This window comes from Ambystoma mexicanum, chromosome 7q, assembly GCF_040938575.1.
Source record: "Ambystoma mexicanum isolate Mex_15411 chromosome 7q, UKY_AmexF1_1, whole genome shotgun sequence".
Taxonomy (NCBI): Eukaryota; Metazoa; Chordata; class Amphibia; order Caudata; family Ambystomatidae; genus Ambystoma; species Ambystoma mexicanum.
Window position 1 is genome coordinate 490747350 of NC_090941.1, and position 22679 is coordinate 490770028.

Sequence of the window (22679 nt, forward strand, 5' to 3'; positions counted from 1 at the left end):
ATCGTTAGCAAGCAACCAATCAAGGATAGTCTGAGTGATAATGGACACAAATAATTCAACTTCTCCCACACCACTGTGCCAATAGATATTGATGATTAATGGTTTCAGTTGTCCACTGCTAGAAGTAAGATCAACACCCAGTGCCCCGTATGGGAGGCCCAAAAGAGCAGTGCTGTATAAACCAAAATAATTATCAACCGCGACAGTTGGGCCACATGATGATCTGCCTCCCAAATTATGTCAAGCAGGTTGGTCAAAGATTTGGTAACCATCTAAAAATGGAGTTGAGGTCATCCAAGTCTCCTGAATACAAATAATATTGGCATCTCTCAGCAGCTGTAGGCCTTCCAAATGTGTAAATAAGTGCTGGCTGCCTCTAGAGTTCCAGGATTTGATGCATAGGTCGGAAAAATAACTTAAATCTGTCCTTGGGGATGTTGGCCTAGGGCACACATTTTTGTCACAAGGTGGAGATGATGGTGGCCCAATCAACGTCCTTAGCCTGCTGTTTAGGTGGAATTCTTTGGTTAAACATGGCTTCAGGACCGCCTGGATGGTTTAGATGGTGGTTGTATAGTAGAAGGCCCTTGAGGCAGCGTTTCCCACGATAATGCAGATTCAACTTTAAAACCCAATTCCTGCAGAGACTCCATTTGAGTAAGGATCAGTTCCTTGACTAATGGAGAGGCAAGGAGAATCAAGCTGGTATCTTGGAGGTTTCTGTCCGGAAAATCCACTTTAGCAATGTCTTTAGAAGATATTAGAGAGAGTGCTGGAATTTCTGAGAAGATGGTCAGGACATTACATCTATTCAAACAAATTGGGACTTCCAGCTCTAACAAGCTTTGTATTTTTACCAAATGCAGCGGTTTCGATTTGAGTGCATTAGTGCATTCTTGTCACCGTAGAGAGCCCCCGGGTAGACTTTGGAGCCCCTTTGGGTTAGTGTCTTGCATTTTAACAAAGTCTGAATACTGAGGCCTAGCAGTTGGTTTATGCAAACGTGCCACCAAATCTCGAATACCTGCCGAGATTGATGGATGTGTAGAAACTGCCGGGATGTTATCCCCCTGAAGCAGCCCCCAGTCCTCTGCTAAAACCAACGGAAGTACAGGGATCAAGGACTGGTTGGGATATTTATTCATGGGGGGGTTGAAGTTGGATAGGCTCCCAAATGGAAGAAAGTTGGTCGATCCGAACATCTGAAAGACCTTGAAACTTGATCGGGTTTCTAACCTGAGACACAGTGGATGGCATAGGGACTTCTTCACAGGTCCTAAATTTGCCGAAGCCACATCCTTGATGTAAAACAGATGTGGGACTCAAATTCGCACTTGAGGGTAATAAGGCCTTTGGGGACCATGGGTTTCTGTAATGGACTTCTTTCCAGCATACTGGGTGCCTGGATGTAAAGTGTTTTGCAGCTGTCAGTTTGGACGGTAGAGTCAACCAATTTGGCCTCGGTTAGACTGTGGGCACAAGGACTCTGCCCCTCAGGGATAGACCCTAAATTCAAATTAAGTGGAGTAAGTGCAGGGGTTTTGGCAAATAGTAAGTTAGATTGTTTTGTAGCCATTTTCTGCTTAATAAGGCGGGGTTTGCGTGGTGCTAAGATTTATTTATGGGCTGTATGCTTAATAGCACTTTCCTGTATAGCTGGAATCACAGTAGGTGGAAGCTGGCTTGGATTAAAAATAGGGTTGGAGATATTCTGAGTAGGGTTGGTTATGCAGGGTGGGGGGGGGCAGCAGTAATGCAGGGGCCAGCAGATGGTGCCAGCTTAGCTTCTCCTTGAGATAGGGCAATATTAGGAGCTTCCAGTATAGAGAGGTTTTTGCGATTATCTCCATTATATGTGATCAAACTAAGGGTACTTACGCAGATACTTGGGCAATAATTTTACCCTGTGATGCCTATAGGAGATCTTGCGCAGCCAGCTTCTGGGATAATTCAGTTCCAATCCAGTCCACTTTATTAGTTAAGTCTACCTGTATTTCAGTGCCTATGCAATCAATTTTCAAATTCAGTTGCGTCATTGATCTTTGGACAGACTTAAGTTCAGCCCAAACGTTATCGTACAGCTCAACAAATGAGCTGAGTACCACGTTTAAGGCTGAAACTGTCGGATGAGTCAGACGGATCCGTTCATCCAGGTCTTTCAGAGTGTGATGTAATCGTGGAGAATTTGCATGGCTCTGGTTTACGACCCATGAGCTTGCTTCCGCAGCAAGGTCAACATTGTTTGAGTCAATGCCTTAAATAATATTAGTTAAGGCAGTTGGGGTATACTGGGACAAGGCCGCCACTTGAGGCGGTGAAGTAGAGTTTACAGGGATTTCGACAGCAGAGGGCAAGTTTGTCGCTTTATCTGCGCATTCGATAATACTAATATCAGTAATGTTATTATTCCCGCCAAAGAAAGCCTGTGTAGTCATTGCTGAATGATCCAGCATAACATTGCCTCTAAAAGCTTTGGGTAATTTGATTTCGGTGCTGCTAGAGGTTGCTTTCAGGATATATTTGTCCATAAATGTTTGGGCTGATACAAGCTGGATTAGTTTTGATTGTCTAGGAGTTTTATGGTGTAATTTGTCGTTAGGAGTAGGCGGAATAATAAAAGCATCTGCAGCCTCAGGATTATGAATCAGTGCTTTATGGGTAGGTGCAGCAAGAGAATGCTCCTTGTAGTTTAAACGTATAGACTTTGCTATAAAAAGGCTAGATGACAAGCCGTCTTTTAGGGTTAAAGTAGTTTGCACAGCTAAAGGTGCAGCACAGAGTGAATTCGAGGCAGATAATTGACCACTAGTTGGTGGCCAACACTTAAGCGATGTGAGGAGTGGTTGGCTACAACCAACAGGGTCCACTAAAATAGCGTCTGGTAACATAGAAGAACCTTTTTGACTACGTAAGCCGGATCTCATAGTTAAAGGAAACATTAATAACAGGCCTTAGGGCAGAGGAGATCGATAAACTTCTAAAAACAGATAAAATATGAATGAATGAATGAATGAATAAATACAGGTCCAGAGTTATTATACAGCGTGCAGGGTACCTAAACTGAAGGTGTGTGAAACCAGATCAAAGAGTTTGCAGTTATTAAGCTAAATCTGCAACTCTGCAGTCTCTGGCAGCGCACAGTGACTATATTAGCAAAGTCAGCAGCTTGAGGGATAATCTGGACACGATATGTAAGCCGGTTCTAAAATCGGTAAAATCCAGTTTTCTCAAAGGATAAAGAGCTTACTGTACTGCAGCATCCGGCAGCCGTCCACGCCGAACAGCCAAACAGCACCAGCCCTTCTGCCACCAGGGCTTACGCCGCAAGGGTGGCTTTGCGGGAGATTTGAAGATCCTTGCGTGATCACGTAACCACGTCACGTGTTCCTCAGCGGCTCCACCTCCCCTAGACCAGCAAGAGCCCAGTGCTCGCAGTGCTGTATAGAGGGGGGCTGGCTGGTATTAATGCAGTTCTTGAGGCTCAAATGCAGTCTGTAGCTCTGCATAGCCCTGCATCACCAGTACTCCAGTGCTTTCACTAACCTTGTTTTAATGGTCCTTACCCCCGGTAATGCAGATTTGGTCTTGGGTATTACATCAGGATTTCTGGCCATTAACTGCTTGTACAGCTCTTCATCATAATAATTTCTTATAACATTGTAAAGTTGGAACCAATTGAATCCTTCAAAGCTGAACTAGCGTCAGAATCTACTATTCCAATGTTTGGCATGCTCTCCTTTATGCTCAGCTTTGTCTTGTCTTCTCATGCGAACTATTCTCTCCCTATTTGCCCTACCTTTGCTCTGTATGGGATGCCAGAGGAAGAGTAGCACCAGAAACCTAGTCTGGGCGCAGCCATGAAAAGCAGACGATTCCAGCCGAAGTCCAGGAAGGCAGGGAAAGAGATTTTAAAGTTGGTATGCTCTTCAAGGGGCTCCTCCCTTCATTAGTGGCTTCTGACTCGAGTGTTGCCAACTATCTTGGAGAACCAGATTTGACCATTGCTGCTGCATCTACATCTGAATCGCTTCACATACAATGGCAGACCAAAATCCCTAGTCCTGCAAGACTGTTTTCTCATGTTATACGGCTCTGCTTTCCATCAGTATTTGGAAATATCTGCTTGCAGTTAGTGTGCCATGTGCTTTATGTTGGACTACTGTGGGACGTGTAGTAGGGTCCATCTCTTGTCTGACTCTCAGCAGTAACCTTTCTACATTTATTTGCAGATTGCCTGCGGCTATGCACATACACTAGCACTAACTGATGAGGGCTTGCTATATGCCTGGGGAGCTAATACCTATGGGCAGTTGGGAACTGGCAGTAAAAGTAATCAACTAAGCCCTCTGCAGATCATGATGGAAAAAGAAAGGTAATGTACCACCGCTGTAGGTACCTTGCAAACTGTGTGCTTGAAAGATTGCATTTTGCTGGCATTCTTTAAACAATGGGTTTGTTGCTGTGGGGTGTGCAGGCATGTTGCTTAATAATTCAAAGGCTTTATCTAGCACTTTTCAGATCTTCATATTCTGATTAGTGCTCATGCTACTTTTAATAATGAACTTGTGTGCTTTTGACAACTTGCACATTAATACTGGCCTCAATTTCCTGTTTTTGTTTGTATTATAATGTTCATACTACCTGCTTAAACAGGCTTGTTTAAGGTTGGCTTCCCTGCCTCCCATAACCCACAATCCTCCAACAATTCTGTAATGTGCCAGCGTTCCTACCATCTGAATGCACTCCTTGTCTGCAGAGCAACAAACCTTACGGATTGAGTTTACAACATGCACTAAATTGTTTGCTGGAAAAAATGACAATATACAATTTCAATTTGCAGTGATTTACAATCAGAACCAAAGGGTTGACAGAATATTTGGATGCCTCTTAGTTTTCTTGCCTGGACAGTATCTGTAAATAAAACCTGTCTGTTTATGTTTCACAGAGAACTACATTCTTCCAATGCCTTTTTTTACCTCCGACTGGGCGTGTGGAAATCCCAAGAGAGTTCTATCGCCCAGGAAAGAATCTTCTTAAACCTCCCTTCAAACAGTCGTTGCCATGTTATCTGAGATTTTAAGGCAGCAGCGTTTTTGATTTGTTGGAGAACAAGCATGCAAAAACCCTTGCCAGAGGCCAATAACTGCCTCTGTCCCTACTTGGCCTTCTCTGTACCAATACAAGCTGCACTCACTCTGGTTTTTGTCCCAGATCTACCATTCAAACAGTGTGTAACTGTCACTGCTCACATATAAATTCCAGATCCTTTCAAATGCTGCAGCAAAATTGCTCACAAGTATGTCTTTTCTTGAGCATACCTTAGAATTTCTGGTATCTCTGCATTTGCTCCTTTTCAAGATAATTCCCTTCAGGGTCATCAGCACAATGCACAGATCAGCTATATACTTGTGTATAAGCACGTTACAAATGCCATATATCATATCATATATTGGACTGATCAAGACTTCCCCAGGAAGAAACCCCCTACTAACCCCCTTCCCGCATGCTTAGATGCCCTCGAAGGATCCAGCCACCTTGCTTTAAAAGTAGTACACTAGTCGGGGAACAAGCTTCTGCTCTCAAATCAGAGGATACAAAAAAGCAACTAGAAACATAACTTTTTCATATTTACCTTTTTAGAAACTGTGCCCTTTTGCTGGCTTCAGGAAGGTACCAAGAACGCAATAGGTTGTAAGACTTACAAAATCATGTTAGCGTAACATCATTGGTTTTCTCACAACACTGGTTTTCTCAATACATTACTTTTCTTTTTGTAGATCTTAAAAGTAGAATGATATAGTGTAAACCTGGAATGAAGACACTCAACTCTTAAATGATAGAATGACTATCCATTTCTTTATAAGAAAAATAAACATCACATTAATATTTAATGGTTTAAAAAAATCAAAAGTAGACTCTTAAGTAACTGTGTTTAAAATGGATTGTGTCCTATAACGTATTCCTCATTTTAGATGTATTCCATCCAGCTTTAGCTGCTTCGGAAATATTTTCTTGGCAGAGGGCGCCGTGCGTCGATGTCGAGTCGATGGTCCCTCGAAGGCCTCCGTCGAGTGTGACGTCATCGGGTATACAAGTAGCACGCGTGGCACGTACGTGTTGCTTCGCAGACTCGACGCGCCTCGAGTAGTTCTGTGACAGTTACTGAAGATATTCGATATGTCCTCATCGTCGACCCAGACTACGACCCCGCGATTGGGATTCAAAAAGTGTAAATCCTGTGGTTCGAAAATGTCCATCACAGACCCACACCGGGGAATGTCTGTGGTGTTTCGGTGAAGGCCACGACATGGAGGCTTGCACGAAGTGTCAGGCAATGCCGGTTAAGGCCTTGCGAGAGAGGAAGGGAAAACTGCAGCTAGGTCGTAAACCCGACTGAAAAGCCTCTAGCGTCGAATCGAGGTCCCGTGAGGAGAAATCTCCTCGATGCGAAAGGCATCGGTCCAGGTTCCGAAGCGATTCTCTCTGCTCTTCACCTTCGACGAAAAAGTCCAAAAAAAGGCGCCACTGGTCCCCTTCCACCTCGTCCTCGGACGAATCCCCAAAAAGAATGAATTGCCCCACAAAACATTCTTCCTCCGAAGAGTGGGAAGCATTCGGGGTAAAAATGATGAAGGTGTTTGAAAAGGCTAAGCCTCAGTCCGCGCCTTCTTCGGAAGCCGGCAGGGAGCGTTACCGTTCTGACACTCGCGCGCCCTCAAGCCCGGGTGATCGAAGGAGGAAGGATCGGGAACCCTCCAGGATGCCGAGCGAAAAAGACTGCTAGAGTCGAGTCGACCGTTCGAGGTCACCGACGCCGTCTGAAACCTGACACACCTCAAAGGGTAAGTCTTCGAAGAGCGCCTCACCGCCCTCAAAGCCAGCTCCGTCGACGACCACTATTTCATTGGCGCCATCGACGCCTTTGTCGACGTCGACCCCAAAGCCCTCGGCACCAAAGATTCAAACAAAGGCTCCAACTCAGCCAAATCACCCAGAAGCTGTCAAAATAACAGCAAAAGAGAAGGCTGCAAAGGCTATAGTGCCTTCAGAATCCACTAGTACACCTTCCCCACCTCTCCCAGAAAAGGTTTTTAAACCTCTTCCAAGGAAATCATTTTTCAAATCCTCAACTTCAATTTTTGAAGAACAGGAGAGGTCTGATGAGGAGAATGTTCCTTTTGGACTGGAATATGGCACCCCAAATGTCCCAGAATGCCTGAATTCTGAGGGAAGCGGGATGAGGGACCTGAAGGAAACCTTGCATAATGCAAGTGGTATTGATACTTCGCCTGAAACAGATTTTGGCAGGCCAGAACCAGGGGAACATGCCAGTCCCTCATACTGTCAACTAATGACAAAGGTGGTTGAATACTTAGGATGGGCTAGACCACCAACTCGGTTCATCCAGGATGATCTGACTGATATATTGGATCATGGTCCCAAAAACAAAACGAAGATCCGATGTTACCCTTCCATGTAGCCTTGCAAAATAGGGTGGCCAAAAATTGGGAGACTCTGGATTCTATTCCTCCGGTGAATAAATCCCTTACTTCAAAATGCCGCCCTTCTAGTAGCGACCCTGGCTATCTAACACCCTAGTCCCGAGAGTCTGGTGGTCCAGGCAGCCACAGCATTAAATAAGGTGGCGTATGCTTCTATCTCTCCGGATACGGACGACAAGCGTGTGGATGGTTGGGCATGCAAGGTATTTTCAGCTGGGAGTATGGCGTTAAAATCGGCCAACTCCACATGTGCCTTGGCAAAATTTTCGTACTCTGTGGGAGTGCAATGCAATGACGGCGGAGCACAGAAGGGGATGAAACGGAAGGATTCCTATCCATTGTTAAAGTTGGAAAGGAGGCCATGCAGAAATCCCTTCAGTCTGGATTGGACACTGTAGATAGTGTGAGCAGGTCCATGGGCACTAGCACAGTAATGCGCAGATTTGTGTGGTTACGGAAGGGGGGTTTCGCACCAGATGTGCAAAACTGTCTTCTGAACATGCCCTTTGACGGGTCTCACCTTTTTGGCAACAAGGCTGACGAGAGCCTTGAGAGGTTGCAGACCTCAAAAGCAGCTGCAAAGTCTTTAGGAGCTGCTATTAGACAACCTCAGCCTTTTTGTGCGTCGGGGCAATCTTGGAGGGGACGATCCTATCATTGCTACTCCTCATATGGAAAGGCGAGAGGAATGGCCAGTCAAAGGGGCCAGAGAAAGGCCACTCGTGGTGGACGAGGAAAACGTGCAAAGCCAGCTCCAGCTGCAGCCTCTTTGCCATCAGCGGCCGCAGCAACCGCCACAAAACCACTTTGAGGACTTGCATCACAAGACACCTGTGGGAGGCAGGCTGTCACAGCATCTGCAAGAACGGCGAGCCATCCCTTCAGATGTTTGGGCTCTAAAAATAATAGCCCAATGTTACTGCCTTCTTTTTCTAACACAACCTCAAAGCAATCCACCAGGGAGACACCCTTTTGAGGTTTTCAGACCCGCTCCTACAGCAGGAAGTTCTAACCCTGCAGGAGAAAGGTGCAATAGAGCCAGTGCCTGTATCGGAGAGGAACAAGGGATGGTACTCCCCTTACTTTTTGATTCCCAAAAAGGACGGAGGACTGGGACCCATCTTGGACTTAAGAGGCTTGAACAAGCTCCTCAGGAAGGATAAGTTCAAGATGGTTACTCTTTCTCAGATCTTTCATGCCCTTCAACTTCAGGATTGGTTGGTGTCACTGGACCTCCAGGATGCTTATTTTCGTGTGCTAATTCATCTCAAGCACAGAAAATACCTGAGGTTCGTAGTTGGCGACTCACACTATCATTTTCGAGTCCTGCCATTCGGATTGACCTCCGCCCCGAGGGTCTTCACCAAGTTAATGGTCGTGGTGGCAGCTCGCCTCAGGAGAGGGGCGATTCACATCTACCCCTACCTGGACGATTGGTTGATCAGGGCACGTTCTGCCGAACAAGCACTGGATCATCTGAAAGTCACCTGCCACTTCCTCCATGGACTGGGTTTCTCCCTCAATTTCAAGAAGTCACAAATGACACCTTCCCAACAGCTCCAGTACATAGGGGCTGTATTACACACATCCTTGGTAAAGAGCTCGCCTCCCAAGTCGAGGGCTCAAGACATTCTTCAGATGTTTTCCAAATTCCAAAATGCCCAAAATCTCCAGGCCTACGACTTCTTAAGGTTGCTCGGCCTCATGGCATCCTGCATCTTCCTAGTGCCAGAGGCACGCCTGAGGATGAGATACCTTTAATGGGCTCTAAAGACTCAATTGTCCCAGTTCTCAGGTCAAATGACGGATCTTCTTCAGATTCCGAACAAGGTTCAGCAGGATCATCTGTGGTGGACTTGCACAGAGAATATCCTAAAAGGAGGACAGTTTTGGCAACCATGGCCAGAGATTACAGTAGTGACGGACGCCTCACTCACGGGGTGGGGAGCTCATGCCAACGATCTGACAATCAGCGGTCGTTGGTCTCCATCGGAGTCCAAACTACACATCAACCTTTTGGAGCTGAGAGCAATCAAACTAGCGCTGTAGGCTTTTCTGACATCTGTCAGGGGAAAAACTGTCCTGATAATGACGAACAACACAGTGGCCATGCATTATCTAAACAAAAGAGGTGGTGTAGGGTCACTACCTCTGTGCAGAGAGGCAATTCAAGAAGGACTCTCCTTAACGGCAATTCATCTAGCCGGGGAGGAGAATATGAAGGCGGACGCTCTGAGCAGGCAGAACACGGTGTTCCACGAATGGGAACTGGCTCAGGAAGTCATTCACGAGATCTTCACCCTTTGGGGAACCCCTCAAGTAGACCTGTTTGCGACCGGAATCAACCGGAAGTGCGAAAGGTATTGCTCAAGGGAATTTCCTCCAAGAGGAGCCCTAAGGGACGCGTTCGTGGTGGAGTGCAACTTCCCACTATTATACGCGTTCCCTCCGATTCCCGTCGTTCCTCAGGTCATCAGGAGATTGAGGCGGTTCGGAAACCGCATGATCCTAATTGCCCAGGATTGGGCCAGGAGAACGTGGTGCCCAGACCTTCTAGACATGTCCATCTGTCCTCTGTTACGTCTTCCTTTGAGAGAGGATCTTCTCTCACAATTGGAGGGCCAGGTTCTCCATCCAGAGGTCAGGACTCTCAGCCTTCATGCTTGGTATCTGAAAGGCTGAGATACAAGGATTGGGACCTTCCAGATGACGTCATGGAGGTGTTGCTTTCGGCAAGAAGGCCAGCAACAAAATCTCTATACCGTTGCCATTGGAAAACGTATTGCAACTGGTGCAGAGAAAAGAATGTTGATCCTTTTCTATGTTCCATTCCGGAAGTGTTGTCCTTCCTCTTGGCCCTAGCACATGGAGGTCTAAATGTTGGGACCATCAAGGGTTATCTTACAGCGCTCTCCATTTTGAAGCGCTCTTCGGAAGAATGCTCCTATTTCAAAGTTCCTTTAATAGTACAATTCTTAAAGGGACTTACCAATGTGTTTCCTCCTTACCCCTTCCAATTACCAATTTGGGATCTTAATCTGGTTCTAAAATTCTTAATGTGTGCCCCCTTTGAACCCCTGCACACTTGTGCCTTAAGATTACTAACATAGAAAACCGCTTTTCTAGTTGCTTTAACATCTGCAAGAAGAGTGAGCGAATTGCAGGCACTGTCTTCTGGGCCACCCTATACTGTGTTCCATAGGGACAGAGTGGTAGTAAGGGTTAAACCCTCAATTTTACCTAAAGTTGTGTCCGATTTTCATTTAAATCAGAAAATTGTTATACCCGCATTCTACCCTCCACCTCATCCTAGTAAGGAGGAGGAAAGATTGCACAGGTTGGACCTGAGAAGAGCTCTGAGCTTTTACATTTATAGGCTTTCCAAGCTTAGAGTGGATAATCAACTTTTCATTGGCTAAACCGGAAGGAGATTGGGTCAATCGGTGTTAAAAACAAACCATATCACGTTGGATTGTGCTTTGCATTTCAGAATGCTACAGATTTGCGGGAAAAGACCCACCAGAAGGCTTAAGGGCCCATTCCACCAGAGGCACTGCCTGTTCAACAGCCCTTCAAAGAGGTGTTCCCATAAAATCCATTTGTGAAGCAGCAACTTGGTCATCACTGCACACCTTTTCAAAATTCTATAATCGGGATGGTTCCCAGTCTAAGGAGCTTGCTTTTGGTAAAGCAGTGCTATATTCCACCATATAATGGTATTAAAAAATCTACTCCCTCCTCCGGAGAGTTTTCTATACTGCTTTAGGAGTCTATCTAAAATGAGGAATACATTGGAGGACACAATCAATTCGAAGAACAAGTTACTTACCAACTGGTAACGTTCTTTCGATTGGATGTTCCTCCAACATATTCCTCATCGCTCTCCCATCCTACTCCTCTGTAGATGTTCCGGGTTATTGCCACTTCAACTCTCGCAAGACTGATACCCGACTACCGGCACAATCTACACAGTAGAGCAAGAGGGGGAAAAACCGAACTGAGGCCAACGGGCGCTGCGTGTGCTACTTGTATACCCGATGACCTCACCCTCGACGGTGGACTTCGAGGGACCATCGACTCAACGACATCGACGCACAGCGCCCTCTGCCAAGAAAAGATTTCGAAGTAGCTAAAGCTGGATGGAATACATCTTAGATGAGGAATACTTTGGAGGAACATCCAATCGAAAGAACGTTACCAGTTGGTAAGTAACTTGTTCATTTTCATATCATTGCTGGCAAATAGTCCCCGTACTTCACGCAGGTTTTGTCGACGGACATAACACTCACCAGTTGTTGACAATCGCGAGCAGACGTGGAGGGGAGAATTGGTGTGCTGCAGCATAATGGGACCTTCTGTGCGCTCTCCCCACCTGCTGCCTCACCGGGGCACGGTGCAGTATGTTGCAGTGCCGATATCTCGGTAACGGTGCATGCCTAGGGCCTTGACATGTGATTTTTACGTACATTCACTTGAAATGACCTCTGTCTGGTCATTCTACGACCACCTTGATGTTTCGCTGCTTCTGTGTGCAGGGGCTGAAATCCAGGGAACATAGGTAGCCAGTGACATCCGGATGGTCCTAACAAGTAACTGTGCACAATTTGGTGCAGATTGGTGGAACAGTGTGGAATTGTATGAAGAGCAAACAAACTAACAGATTTTCTAATATATATATATATATATATATTTATTACATATTACATATATTACCTCCCCTTATTATACGGTGCTTACCTCTGCCCTTTCTGTTTTTTTAATTTTTTTATTAAACCTACTTCTTAATCATGTTTGGGGAAAGTAGGCCAATAACCCTGACTATTTCTTTGCCCCCCCCCCACACCCCTTTATCTTCACATGTTCATTGCCGAGCAATGCTGTTCTTGGCTGTCTTAACACTCTTTCCACACATTCATCCTTTGTACTTTAACTTTTTTGTTTACTCTTCATTTTTGAGATGTTGATCTTGTGTTATCTATATTTTGTCATATTTTATGGGCTTTCAGGTTCTTAGTCTGGGATTAAATTTTTGCCCAAATGCCAAAAATGATTATGTTCAGACCAGGATAGACCTGGACCAGTTTATCAGAAAGGTCCACCTAAAAAAATTCTTTGCAAACAACAGTTGGCAAAAACGCAAAAAAGAAGCACAAACAGGAAAAACGGAAATTACCATAAAAGATGTGGATACATTAAAGGATCTTATGGAACTCGAGAAAGGCACAAACATGGGAGAAGAAACCATGATCGATCTTGAAGATGTAGGGATCAATACAGATTGGAAGGCGAAAAGCAATCTTAAATCTAAATCAAAATTCAATCCTACCACAAACATGGGGAGTAACATCGAAGTATTCCAAAGTTTGGTCATAGAAGACTTAAAAAGTTTACGCCGAAAATCTAAAAATACATTACCCAAAGATAATCTTTCTATGAATGAAAGAAAAGCACTGAAAGATCTTCAAGAATTAAAGGATTGCATTATAAAACCTTCAGACAAGGGGCGGAACATAGTCCTTCAAAATAAAAACGACTACATCAAGGAAGCATACAAACAACTTAATGATACCACATGCTATATGAGATTGAAAGATAACCCCATGAAAGAATTAGAACACACAGTGAAGTCCTTTCTTGAGAAATTTGAAGAAATGGGTATTCTATCAGAAGAAACTTTGAAGTTTCTACAGGTCAGCAATGCGATAACACCTACAATATACTTTCTACCCAAAGTACATAAGAATCTCAAGCAACCACCGGGGAGACCGATTGTGTGCCTAATAGGCTCAGCACTAGAAAATGTATCAAAATACATCGATGAAGTTTTATTTCCGTTTGTTTCCACACTCTCGTCTTATATCAGAGATACTACAGACTTTTTGCGCAGAATAGAGGATATTCCCTGGGAGAAAGAATATCTTATGGCAACAATGGATGTTGTATCGTTATACACATCCATTGGCCATGAGGATGGTAAAACAGCTTGCCTCCATTACCTGAACACCAAATCTTTGAACTTTCTAACACACACCAATATGGTGATACAAATGATCGATTTATGCCTAAAGAACAATGTCTTTCTCTTCAATGATGAATACTTTAAGCAGGTAGAGGGCACGGCAATGGGGACTACGTTTGCACCATCGTACGCCAATTTGATGATGGGGGCCTGGGAAGAACAGGAGGCATGGGCAGATACGAACCAGGAATACACACAGAATCTGGTTTTATGGCTAAGGTACATCGACGATCTCTTTATCGTATGGAAAGGGACTGCTAAAGGGTGGGCAGAGTATGTGAAAAAATTGAATCAGAACACAAAAAATCTAAGATTCACTAAAACCCATAGTCGGACTTTCATTACCTTTCTTGATGTAAACATCCGAATTGTCGATGAAAAAATAACGTGTGAACTCCACAGAAAGAAGATCGGTTCTAATACCCCATTGCATGCACTCAGTGGACACCCGAAAAATGTAATCTGGAGTGTCCCATATGGCGAATTTGTGAGTCTGAGAAGAAATAACACTACTTTAGAATCTTATGATCGTGAGAGTAAGCTTACAGCCGCTGGTTTCAAAAGACAGATGTATCCAAAGAAGGTCATCGAGAGAGCCTTCCTGAAAGCCAGACTAATAGATAGACCAACTTTATTAGCTGGCAAGAAAGATGAAGAAAAACAGGAAGGGCAAAACAGCACACGCTGTATACTCACGTTTGACAGCCAAGCAAAAAACATCAAACATATTCTCAACAAACATTGGAGTAGCCTGTTGGCGGACCCTGACCTTGCTAAAAGCCTCACATTACATACTGAGGTTACTTTCAGAAGAAACAGATCTTTTAAAGACATTTTAGTGCAAAGTTTTATGGGCAGTGAAGAAAAGAAGGGACCCACAAATTGGCTTACTGCCAAGAAGCAAGGTTTCCATAAATGTACTCATTGTAATATGTGCAAATATACAATAAACGGCTGAACTTTTATACATCCGGTTACAGGACACACAGTGTTGATCCAACAGTGGATCACCTGCGAAACGGACCATGTAGTCTATGCTCTCACCTGCGTATGTAAGAAACGGTACATCGGCAGTACAAAGTGTAAGTTAAAAATTCGTATACAACAACATGTGCGTGCAATCTTGCACAACGATGCAAATTACCCAATGGCGAAACACTTTGACCAATGCCACAATAAGGAAATAGATAGTTTCAGATTTGTTGGCCTACACAAAATTGAATTGGGTCCAAGGGGAGGTGACAAAGAAAAGCAACTCGGACAAAAAGAAACAAGGTGTATATTGGACTTCGAGAGTAAACAGCCCAATGGACATAACATTGATGAGGAACTTTACACCTTTTTGGGTTGCTAAAAAAGACTGCCCACTAAATCAGCCCAATAAATACCAAGGGGATACAAAAAAGGAAAAATGATCGAGTTCCTTGGCATAAAACATAAGAAATATTAGCCAAAAGGATTCTGCGGAATGTCCAAAATCAGTTTTAAACCATTCCTATTACAACTTTTATAAGGTGTTGTTTGTATAACGAAAAAGAAAAGGATTGAGAAGAAATTCCTGTTATGTTTGAGCAGTAGATATATTGGTGCAGTTGTTTCAGTGTTTTTAACAATTTTGGGTATATGGTAATTGATGTTTTTGCTTCTATTACACTTGTGGTGATTGGTAAGAATTTTAATCCAAGGGTCGTGAGAGATAAACAGGAGAGGCCTAAGAGGTGAGGTGTATATATTCCGGAACATAATGTGTTGGCCCCCGGCATGATGGCTAGTGTTTAATACTGACCAGAGATAGGCCCAGCTAGATTATATAACATTGTTAGGTCCAGATATATTGAGTGTGGAAATTCTAAGGCGATATGATATAAGCGAATCTATTAAAGTTCCCCAATCATGCCTTTTACAGAAATCAGGCAGGGTTTTTTACAGAAAAATGCTGCTATTGCACGTGTCACTTTAAATTGAAGAAGTGAAGGCTGCTAATGCACTAAGCACTTTATTAGTATAAACAAATGTGGGAAATGTATCATCAAATTAGATTTTAAATCATCTGTATCCATGTTTGCATATTTTTATTGGATAACTTTGAACATAAGTTATTGTCCCTATTGCACTTGGCACTTTAATCTGAAGAGGGAAGGCAGCCACTGAAATGCACTAAGCATTCAACTGAAATGCACTTAGCATTTAAAGTATACAAACATGGAGCAATATACCATATATGATACTATTTCGAAAGGTGTATATATAGCTGCTTGCACATGTCACTTTGATTTTTAATTCCACACTTTGCACTTTAGCCTATGGATGGGTAAATGACAACTGATAAACGGACTTGACAAGTCCGTGGTTAAACTAGATGTAACGGTACACGACCCATAATATATGGGGACCTTTCTGTGTAAACTAGAATAAATGTGGGAATATTATTATGGAGGAGAAGGAGGATATTAAGAAATACGTTCATTAGAACGCATAGCAAAATCAATCATAAAATGCAGCACATTGTAAAGGAATATTGGCACCATAGAGTGTTTAATGGTAAATCCAACCATTCAAAGATGTCCGGGATAGGAACTAAATGTTTGCGTGGAAGGGTGTAATTAGTCCTTTCACGATTTCTGCATTCTGTGTACCTCCACTCCCTTTCTCCTCCCCTTCCCCTCCCTCCCCCTGTCTGCCTGTCTCTCTCACGTTTTAAATGGCTTGGTAACAATGAGGCTAATTGTTGTGAGCACGCAGCGAGTTGGCCGCGAAACGCGTGGACGCCTCGATATGAGGAGTGGTTGCACTTGGGAGGACCCGTTTATAATTTTGTCTTTTTTGCTTTCCATTGTGAAATGCTTTTCCATGGATTTTTAAATACGACGTGATTTTGTTTCCCTGTGAAACTCAATAAAGAACAGTTTTTAATATTGAAATCAGCGGCTTGGATTCCGACTTCTTTGTAATGGTGAGGGGTCACCAAGATACTATGGAGAGTGCAGCTTGAATCGTCTACCTAACAGGTAGAAAAAACAACATATATATATATATATTACATATTACATATATTACCTCCCCTTATTATACGGTGCTTACCTCTGCCCTTTCTGTTTTTTTAAATTTTTTTATTAAACCTACTTCTTAATCATGTTTGGGGAAAGTAGGCCAATAACCCTGACTATTTCTTTGCCCCCCACACCCCTTTATCTTCACATGTTCATTGCCGAGCAATGCTGTTCTTGGCTGTCTCAACACTCTTTCCACACATTCATCCTTTGTACTTTAACTTTTTTGTTTACTCTTCATTTCTGAGATGTTGATCTTGTGTTATCTATATTTTGTCATATTTTATGGGCTTTCACTCTTTCACTCTACATTTTGCGTAGTGAGTAGTTAAGCACATTTGTGTAAATGGCAAGGTTGCAACAAATAGGACTGAATATATTGGGCTAGGTTTGGATCACTGATTTTTACCTTGACTTTGGTCATTAACTTTCTTTTGTATGTCACTACTGATGCTGTCCATTGACTTAATCTGCTTGAACAAACCTTGGATGGATGTTGGCAACAGTTTAACGACTCGCTGCACAATAATAAAAATGTCAGGCAAGGAAAATTATTTTTCTGAAGCGGCGAGGGTTAACCAGAGCAGAACCCTGACAACTGCGGCAACACTCCTGATGGCAACTAAGTCCACTCATGGCAGCAGTGGTAGCAGAGCAACTACTGGCAGTGGCACCGGGATCCCTTCCAAAAATTGTGGTAATGTGATGCTTTTTAGACAACAAATCCCACAACCTCTGTAGCTATCACCCTGCTGATCTACCAGGCATTACATATCTGCAAACACGTGTTATTGACAGAAATCGCCAGCTGTAGCCCTCAGAACTTGTCCTAAAATATAAAATGAGAAGCACTGGGGGGTATGTGATCAGGATGGTGACCGAGTAGGAGCAAGGGACTCCAGCTCCGGTTTGATTCACCCATCATCCTGCAGCAGCATAGGGATTGCTTCCTAACTGGGAAAATCAGCCCCTATTCTTACCTCTCACTTTACTATTCTGTAGCCTGGGCTCCTGAACTGGAGCCTGGCTTCTGAATGAGGCTGCTGCGGCAGACTCTTTCTTCCTTTGGGGCATCTAGACTGGGCTTGCTCTCCCGGATGGATATTCTCTGACTGCTTGCAGTGTTTGTTGTCCGCAGATGCGTGAAGAGCTGTGTTCCCCAGTCAGTGAGATTATGCATTCTCTGACTATGTAGGGTAGAGGCTGGAAATGCCTAACTCCTGTGTATGGAGCAGAGGTCTGGTTGACTGCTGCTCTGGCCCTCCTGAGATCTGACTTTCTGGGCGCACTGGATTTTCAGTGCCCTGCCAGTGCTACTTATACAGCTGCGGTTATGAGTTTGCTTGTTCTATGGGAAGGGGGAGCTGTGGAAAGCAGGCTTTATTATTTTTTTATACTATGAAACATTGTGCCCCGCTGTCTGTCCTCTTGACGGAGGCCTGCCTACGAGAAGTGTGCAATTTATTTTGGTGCAATGTACCTGACTTGGTAACTAAGGTATGTTTGACTGGTAGTGAGCACTTTTAAATCTGGTTGCTCTCCTATTGTGCCTGGCTTTGGTAGCAGCACACATGTGAACACTGGCTGCTCAAAGCATAGCACCCCTATGTCCGGAAGGCACACTTCACAGAATTCTGCTGCTACAAAACTGCACTGCACACCATGGAGAACAGTGTTGCCACTAGACCCAGTGTATTTTCCCTACAGACGGCAGCGGTAGAGGAGGCGAGTCCGTCCACATTCACAAATCTTGAAGTTCACGGATACATCAAATAATGGTTTTAACAAACTCATGATGTAAACAAACAGTTGTCTTGCCAAATCAACTCAGTGGCGCAGAGTGTTGTCCTCCTCTGTCAAGATTTGGTTAAATGAAGTAGGGCAGAGAGTGTCCACTGCCAAAGACTTAGCAACTACTAAAACTGATATCATAGCTTGAAGCCGGACAACTTCAATATTTTTCAGAAACTTTAGATAGCGCTGCCCTAATTTACACTTACTTGCCCTTGCAGAGGGTATAGAGCAAGGTGGCATGGAGAAATTCTTGGTAGGTTGTGTTGTCTCCTACCACTTCTTGGAGGCTATTCACTTAGCTGCAGTAATGTTTGACTGGGCACACTGCACTCCTTGCAGCAAGCCTAGTCCCAGAGCATCCCAAAGACCTACAAAATCAACTTACTGCGGTATCAGGATAAAATACTTCAGCATTGAAACTCGGAAGCAAATGCAAACATTGAACAGAGTTGGGGAAACTGCTTCATAACTATGCTTTGCTGCCCCTGGCCAGGCAGAGGACTGATTTTAAGGGCAAGAGAAACAGTTTGGTGGATCATGAATCTGTTGCTCATTTTTTGCAAACCTTCCAATTGATCCTGTTTGTCTCGATATTTCATCTGTTTATGGCATTATTTCTTTATTTGTATAGTTCCTATTCGCATTTCCTTAAGGTTGGGGCACTCCCATTGGGAACTGCTGGTAATATGCTTAAATATTGTCCTGGTGGATCACTATTAGTTGCTGATTTGTGACAGGAAAGAACATATATGCATACTTGGTTGGTTCTGGAGGTCGATGGAGTTCACTGAGAGTTGTTTGAATCCCAAACCTTTGTCCTGGTTTTCTTTGGGTCTCAGTCAGAGGAGCTGGCAGTCTCTGCTGTCATGGTGGGTAGCCCTGTTGTGCATTCCTAGTTGGGGTTGGTTAGACACACAGGAGTGGGATTGAGGTATTGAGACAAATGGACATATTGTATCTGTTTTGTTGTCTAGACTTAACAGTGCCCATCTGTTCACAGTGTATTACCCTATTGTGTTGAAATACCAACTAGCAGTGTTAACGTGGAATTTGAGAAGTATCGATGAAGCCATAAGGAGGCAGAGGGCGGAATCTTCCTTTCTGAGGTATAGGTTCTCTATCACTTTAGTGCAGGAAAGATATTTGAGTTCTGTGAGGGATCCAAAATGAGAGGTGTACACAAAGTTGTAACATTCTCATTGCCAGACATTTATTAAACAGAAATGGGTTGGATAAACACCTAACCCTATTCGAAAGAAGAGATTCTCTGCCTACGAAACTGAAACTAAAGATTAGTCTGTGTCAAGTCGTTATAAACGTAGAAACCGTCTGTGTCCAAAACATGCTAATATGACCCTCACACTAGAAACTAACACCTAAGGGTGTAAGGAAATGTCTCTGACTTATATTTAGCAAAAAGTGTTCATAATCGAAAAATAAAGATACATACAACGAAAGGTGTACTGTAAGGAGAAACCCTTGGATCCAGAGGATGGGTCCCTTCCCCTGGATGCTGGATGTTTAGGTAGGATGGAAAAAAGTATTTTTTTTTTAACAACAGTTTCTTGGTATCACAAGTGTCTCTTTATCCAATAGTTCCATTGGTTCTTTATACTAGATTCAGAAAGTTCTTGTTCAAGCAATACATTCCATGACCTCCAACACTTTCTTCGTTTCTTTATACTGGATTCACAAAGTTCTTATTCATATAATACATTCCCCAATAAGCTTTCTTTAACTTCTCCTGTACTTTGGTGAATTTGAACTTTTCCTGTATTTTGATGGATTGCCTGGTGTACTCCTTTACCAGGAATTCTTTTGTGAGTTCTTCCGATTTCCTGGTATACTCCCCTGCCAGGTATCTTGCCACAGTGTTACGTTTTTGTATAACCCCAAGTGTCTGGTGTATCTACCAACCAGGACTTCTTTCATGTGCTTCTCCGATTCCCTGGTATGCTTCCTTGCTAGGTATTTTGTAACGTGGTTAGATTTTCCTCTAAAACTCTGGTGGATCTCCTGGTATACTTCTCTGCCAGAAATCCTGTTTTGGGTCTTGAGATACCCTGGTATACTCCCCTGCCAGGTATCTTCCCATAGTTTTAAAGTTCTTATATGTATACAGTTTCAAAATGCCCGACATATTTGGTTACCAGGATTTCCTTTATGGGCTTCTTAGATCCCCCCGGTATACTCCCCTATCAGGTATCTCGCCACAATGTTGGAGACTTTATACAGCGAAATAAGGTGTAATAAGGTGTATAGGTGCGAAATTCCTAGATGTTATTGGATTTTTTAAATGATGTTGTTCAAAAGTTTTTTTTATAGAGAAACATCAGAAACTGGAGGTGTTATATGTCTGCTGTGAATATTGGAGGTATAGATGGAATTTTGTAGAGTGACACAAAGGAAGGCGTTTATGATTTTTACAATAAGGGGTATTTGTAGGATGGCAACAAGCCATCAAGAACTTGGGTATTATAAGGTCTTCAGGAGGATGGGGAAAATACTGCATCTCATCTGATGGAGTCACGACCTCCCCTGACAGCTGTCTCCTCCCATGTGGTCCTCCCTCATATATCCACCCCGAGGGTCAGGATCACATAGCAACTGCCGTCCCCTGTCTACATGGGAGGAGGTCATTGCCAGGCAATCAGTGATGACTCCAAATGAGCTTGAAATGTGAGGGAGGTCAGTTGTTCTGATCGTCCTTACCTTGTACTGCCAGGAGGGTGGTTATTTGGATCTTGCTGACTGTTCAGTTTGAGTTGACATCCCAATGCACAAATGACACAGGTAGATATGTGGGGTCCGGGGATTCTTGAGGGTGTTCTTGTTGAATTTAGTGATGAGCAGTTCTTTAAGAAAATCTCTTCCCTACTTTCTAAACATACTGACTTTTTGATACTCTTGGGAGGCAATTTTATTTGCATTTAGGACGTCAGTCTTGATGGTTCTATGACCAGTGGTCGTCCTTTATCTGCAACCTCTAGGACAGTAAGCATTGAGATCTTTCAATATTGTTTATATTACTACGTTATGTTAAAGATTCTTGTACCGCTATGGTGGATCTGTAAAGCAGGGGGGGGCTGAGTTAGTAGGACTGAGCAGGAGAAAAAGCAAAAGAGCTGTGATGTGCTGTGAAGTGAGTGCGGTTTGTTGTGCTGTAGAGGCATTGTTGTGTTTAGTTCAGAGTTTGAGTAGTGTATGCAGAAGGATGAGTTTTTTAGTAGGATTGGTTAGTGGCAGTACCCTATCCTACCACTCTGTTTTGATTGACTGTGGCCCATATCCCTTCCCCTTCGTCGTACTTTCTAGTGTGCTACAATTACCACTCCTTTGTTGTGAGCAGAACAATGGGTCCTCAATAGGGCTAATCCAAGGCAGTACCTTTTCTATTCCCAATGTTCAGACTAAGTGCCACCCATATCCCTTCCCTTTAGTACATTTTATTGTGCAGCAATTACCATCTCCACGGGTTCCTCCGGGAGGGAATGTGTTCCCTGTGTTCCATCAGTTCCGAGATCTGAATTGTAAAGGCAGCTAGACAAGCGCAGTAAATGTAGGTAGTGGAGGTATGCATTCTCTGATTAAGTTAATGTAATCAGTCGCCCCACTCTCCTACCACAAGGGCGAAGTCTGGTGTAGGCCGAAGCTGTTGTTGAATCGGAGGACTCGTCAGATCTGGCAGTCGGTTAGTCTTCAAGTTGTACATCGAAACATGAGTCGGAAGAGCGACTGTCGAAAGAAGTTCAAGTTAAGTTAATAACTCCAAAAAAGTAGCCACGCTACAGACTCCACGTAACACATCCGACTACAATGGCGGAAAAAAATAATTGGGACCTCAATGCGTGAGGGATCCTTGGTACAGTAGACGTCATTTGGAGCGAACATCACCAAAGGGTGAAAGTGTATTCATATTAGTTTTATGTGCATGACACATTTTTTTGTAGCATTGATATGCTGTTTATCAGTAGATCCTATCTGGCTAAAGTAATTGCAACCAAGTATCTTAGCCGGTCACTAGCGGATCACTTTGCACTCCCGGTTGACTTGTGATTGCATAAGAACTCCTTCCCTATACAAACTTAGAGGCTACAGGTTGCTTTATTGTCCAATGGGGCTTTTGTGTACACCGCGCATAAGGAAATGCAGATCTTTGGGAATGAGTCATCCTGACTTCTAGGGTTATGATTTGAAAGGCTTTAAAAGTGTTTATTAAAGGTTTTGTGTTGTCCCACTGGGGACTTGGAAGAACATTACAAATGGAGTTTAGCAAGCCTAGGTTTTAAGGAATTCAATAGGGAACTGGTAGTT

At 43.6% G+C, this 22679-nt stretch overlaps 1 protein-coding gene across 5 annotated transcripts in view; it reads left to right on the plus strand.

Annotated features, from left to right (window-relative positions):
• Positions 1 to 22679, plus strand: part of RCBTB1 (RCC1 and BTB domain containing protein 1) — a 765714-nt gene that overhangs the window by 392286 nt on the left and 350749 nt on the right. For all 5 annotated transcript variants that reach the window (XM_069640792.1, XM_069640789.1, XM_069640793.1 and 2 more), the window contains one exon: positions 4230 to 4372. In XM_069640792.1, the coding sequence (XP_069496893.1) occupies positions 4230 to 4372 (143 nt within the window). The remainder of the gene's footprint in view (positions 1 to 4229; positions 4373 to 22679) is intronic.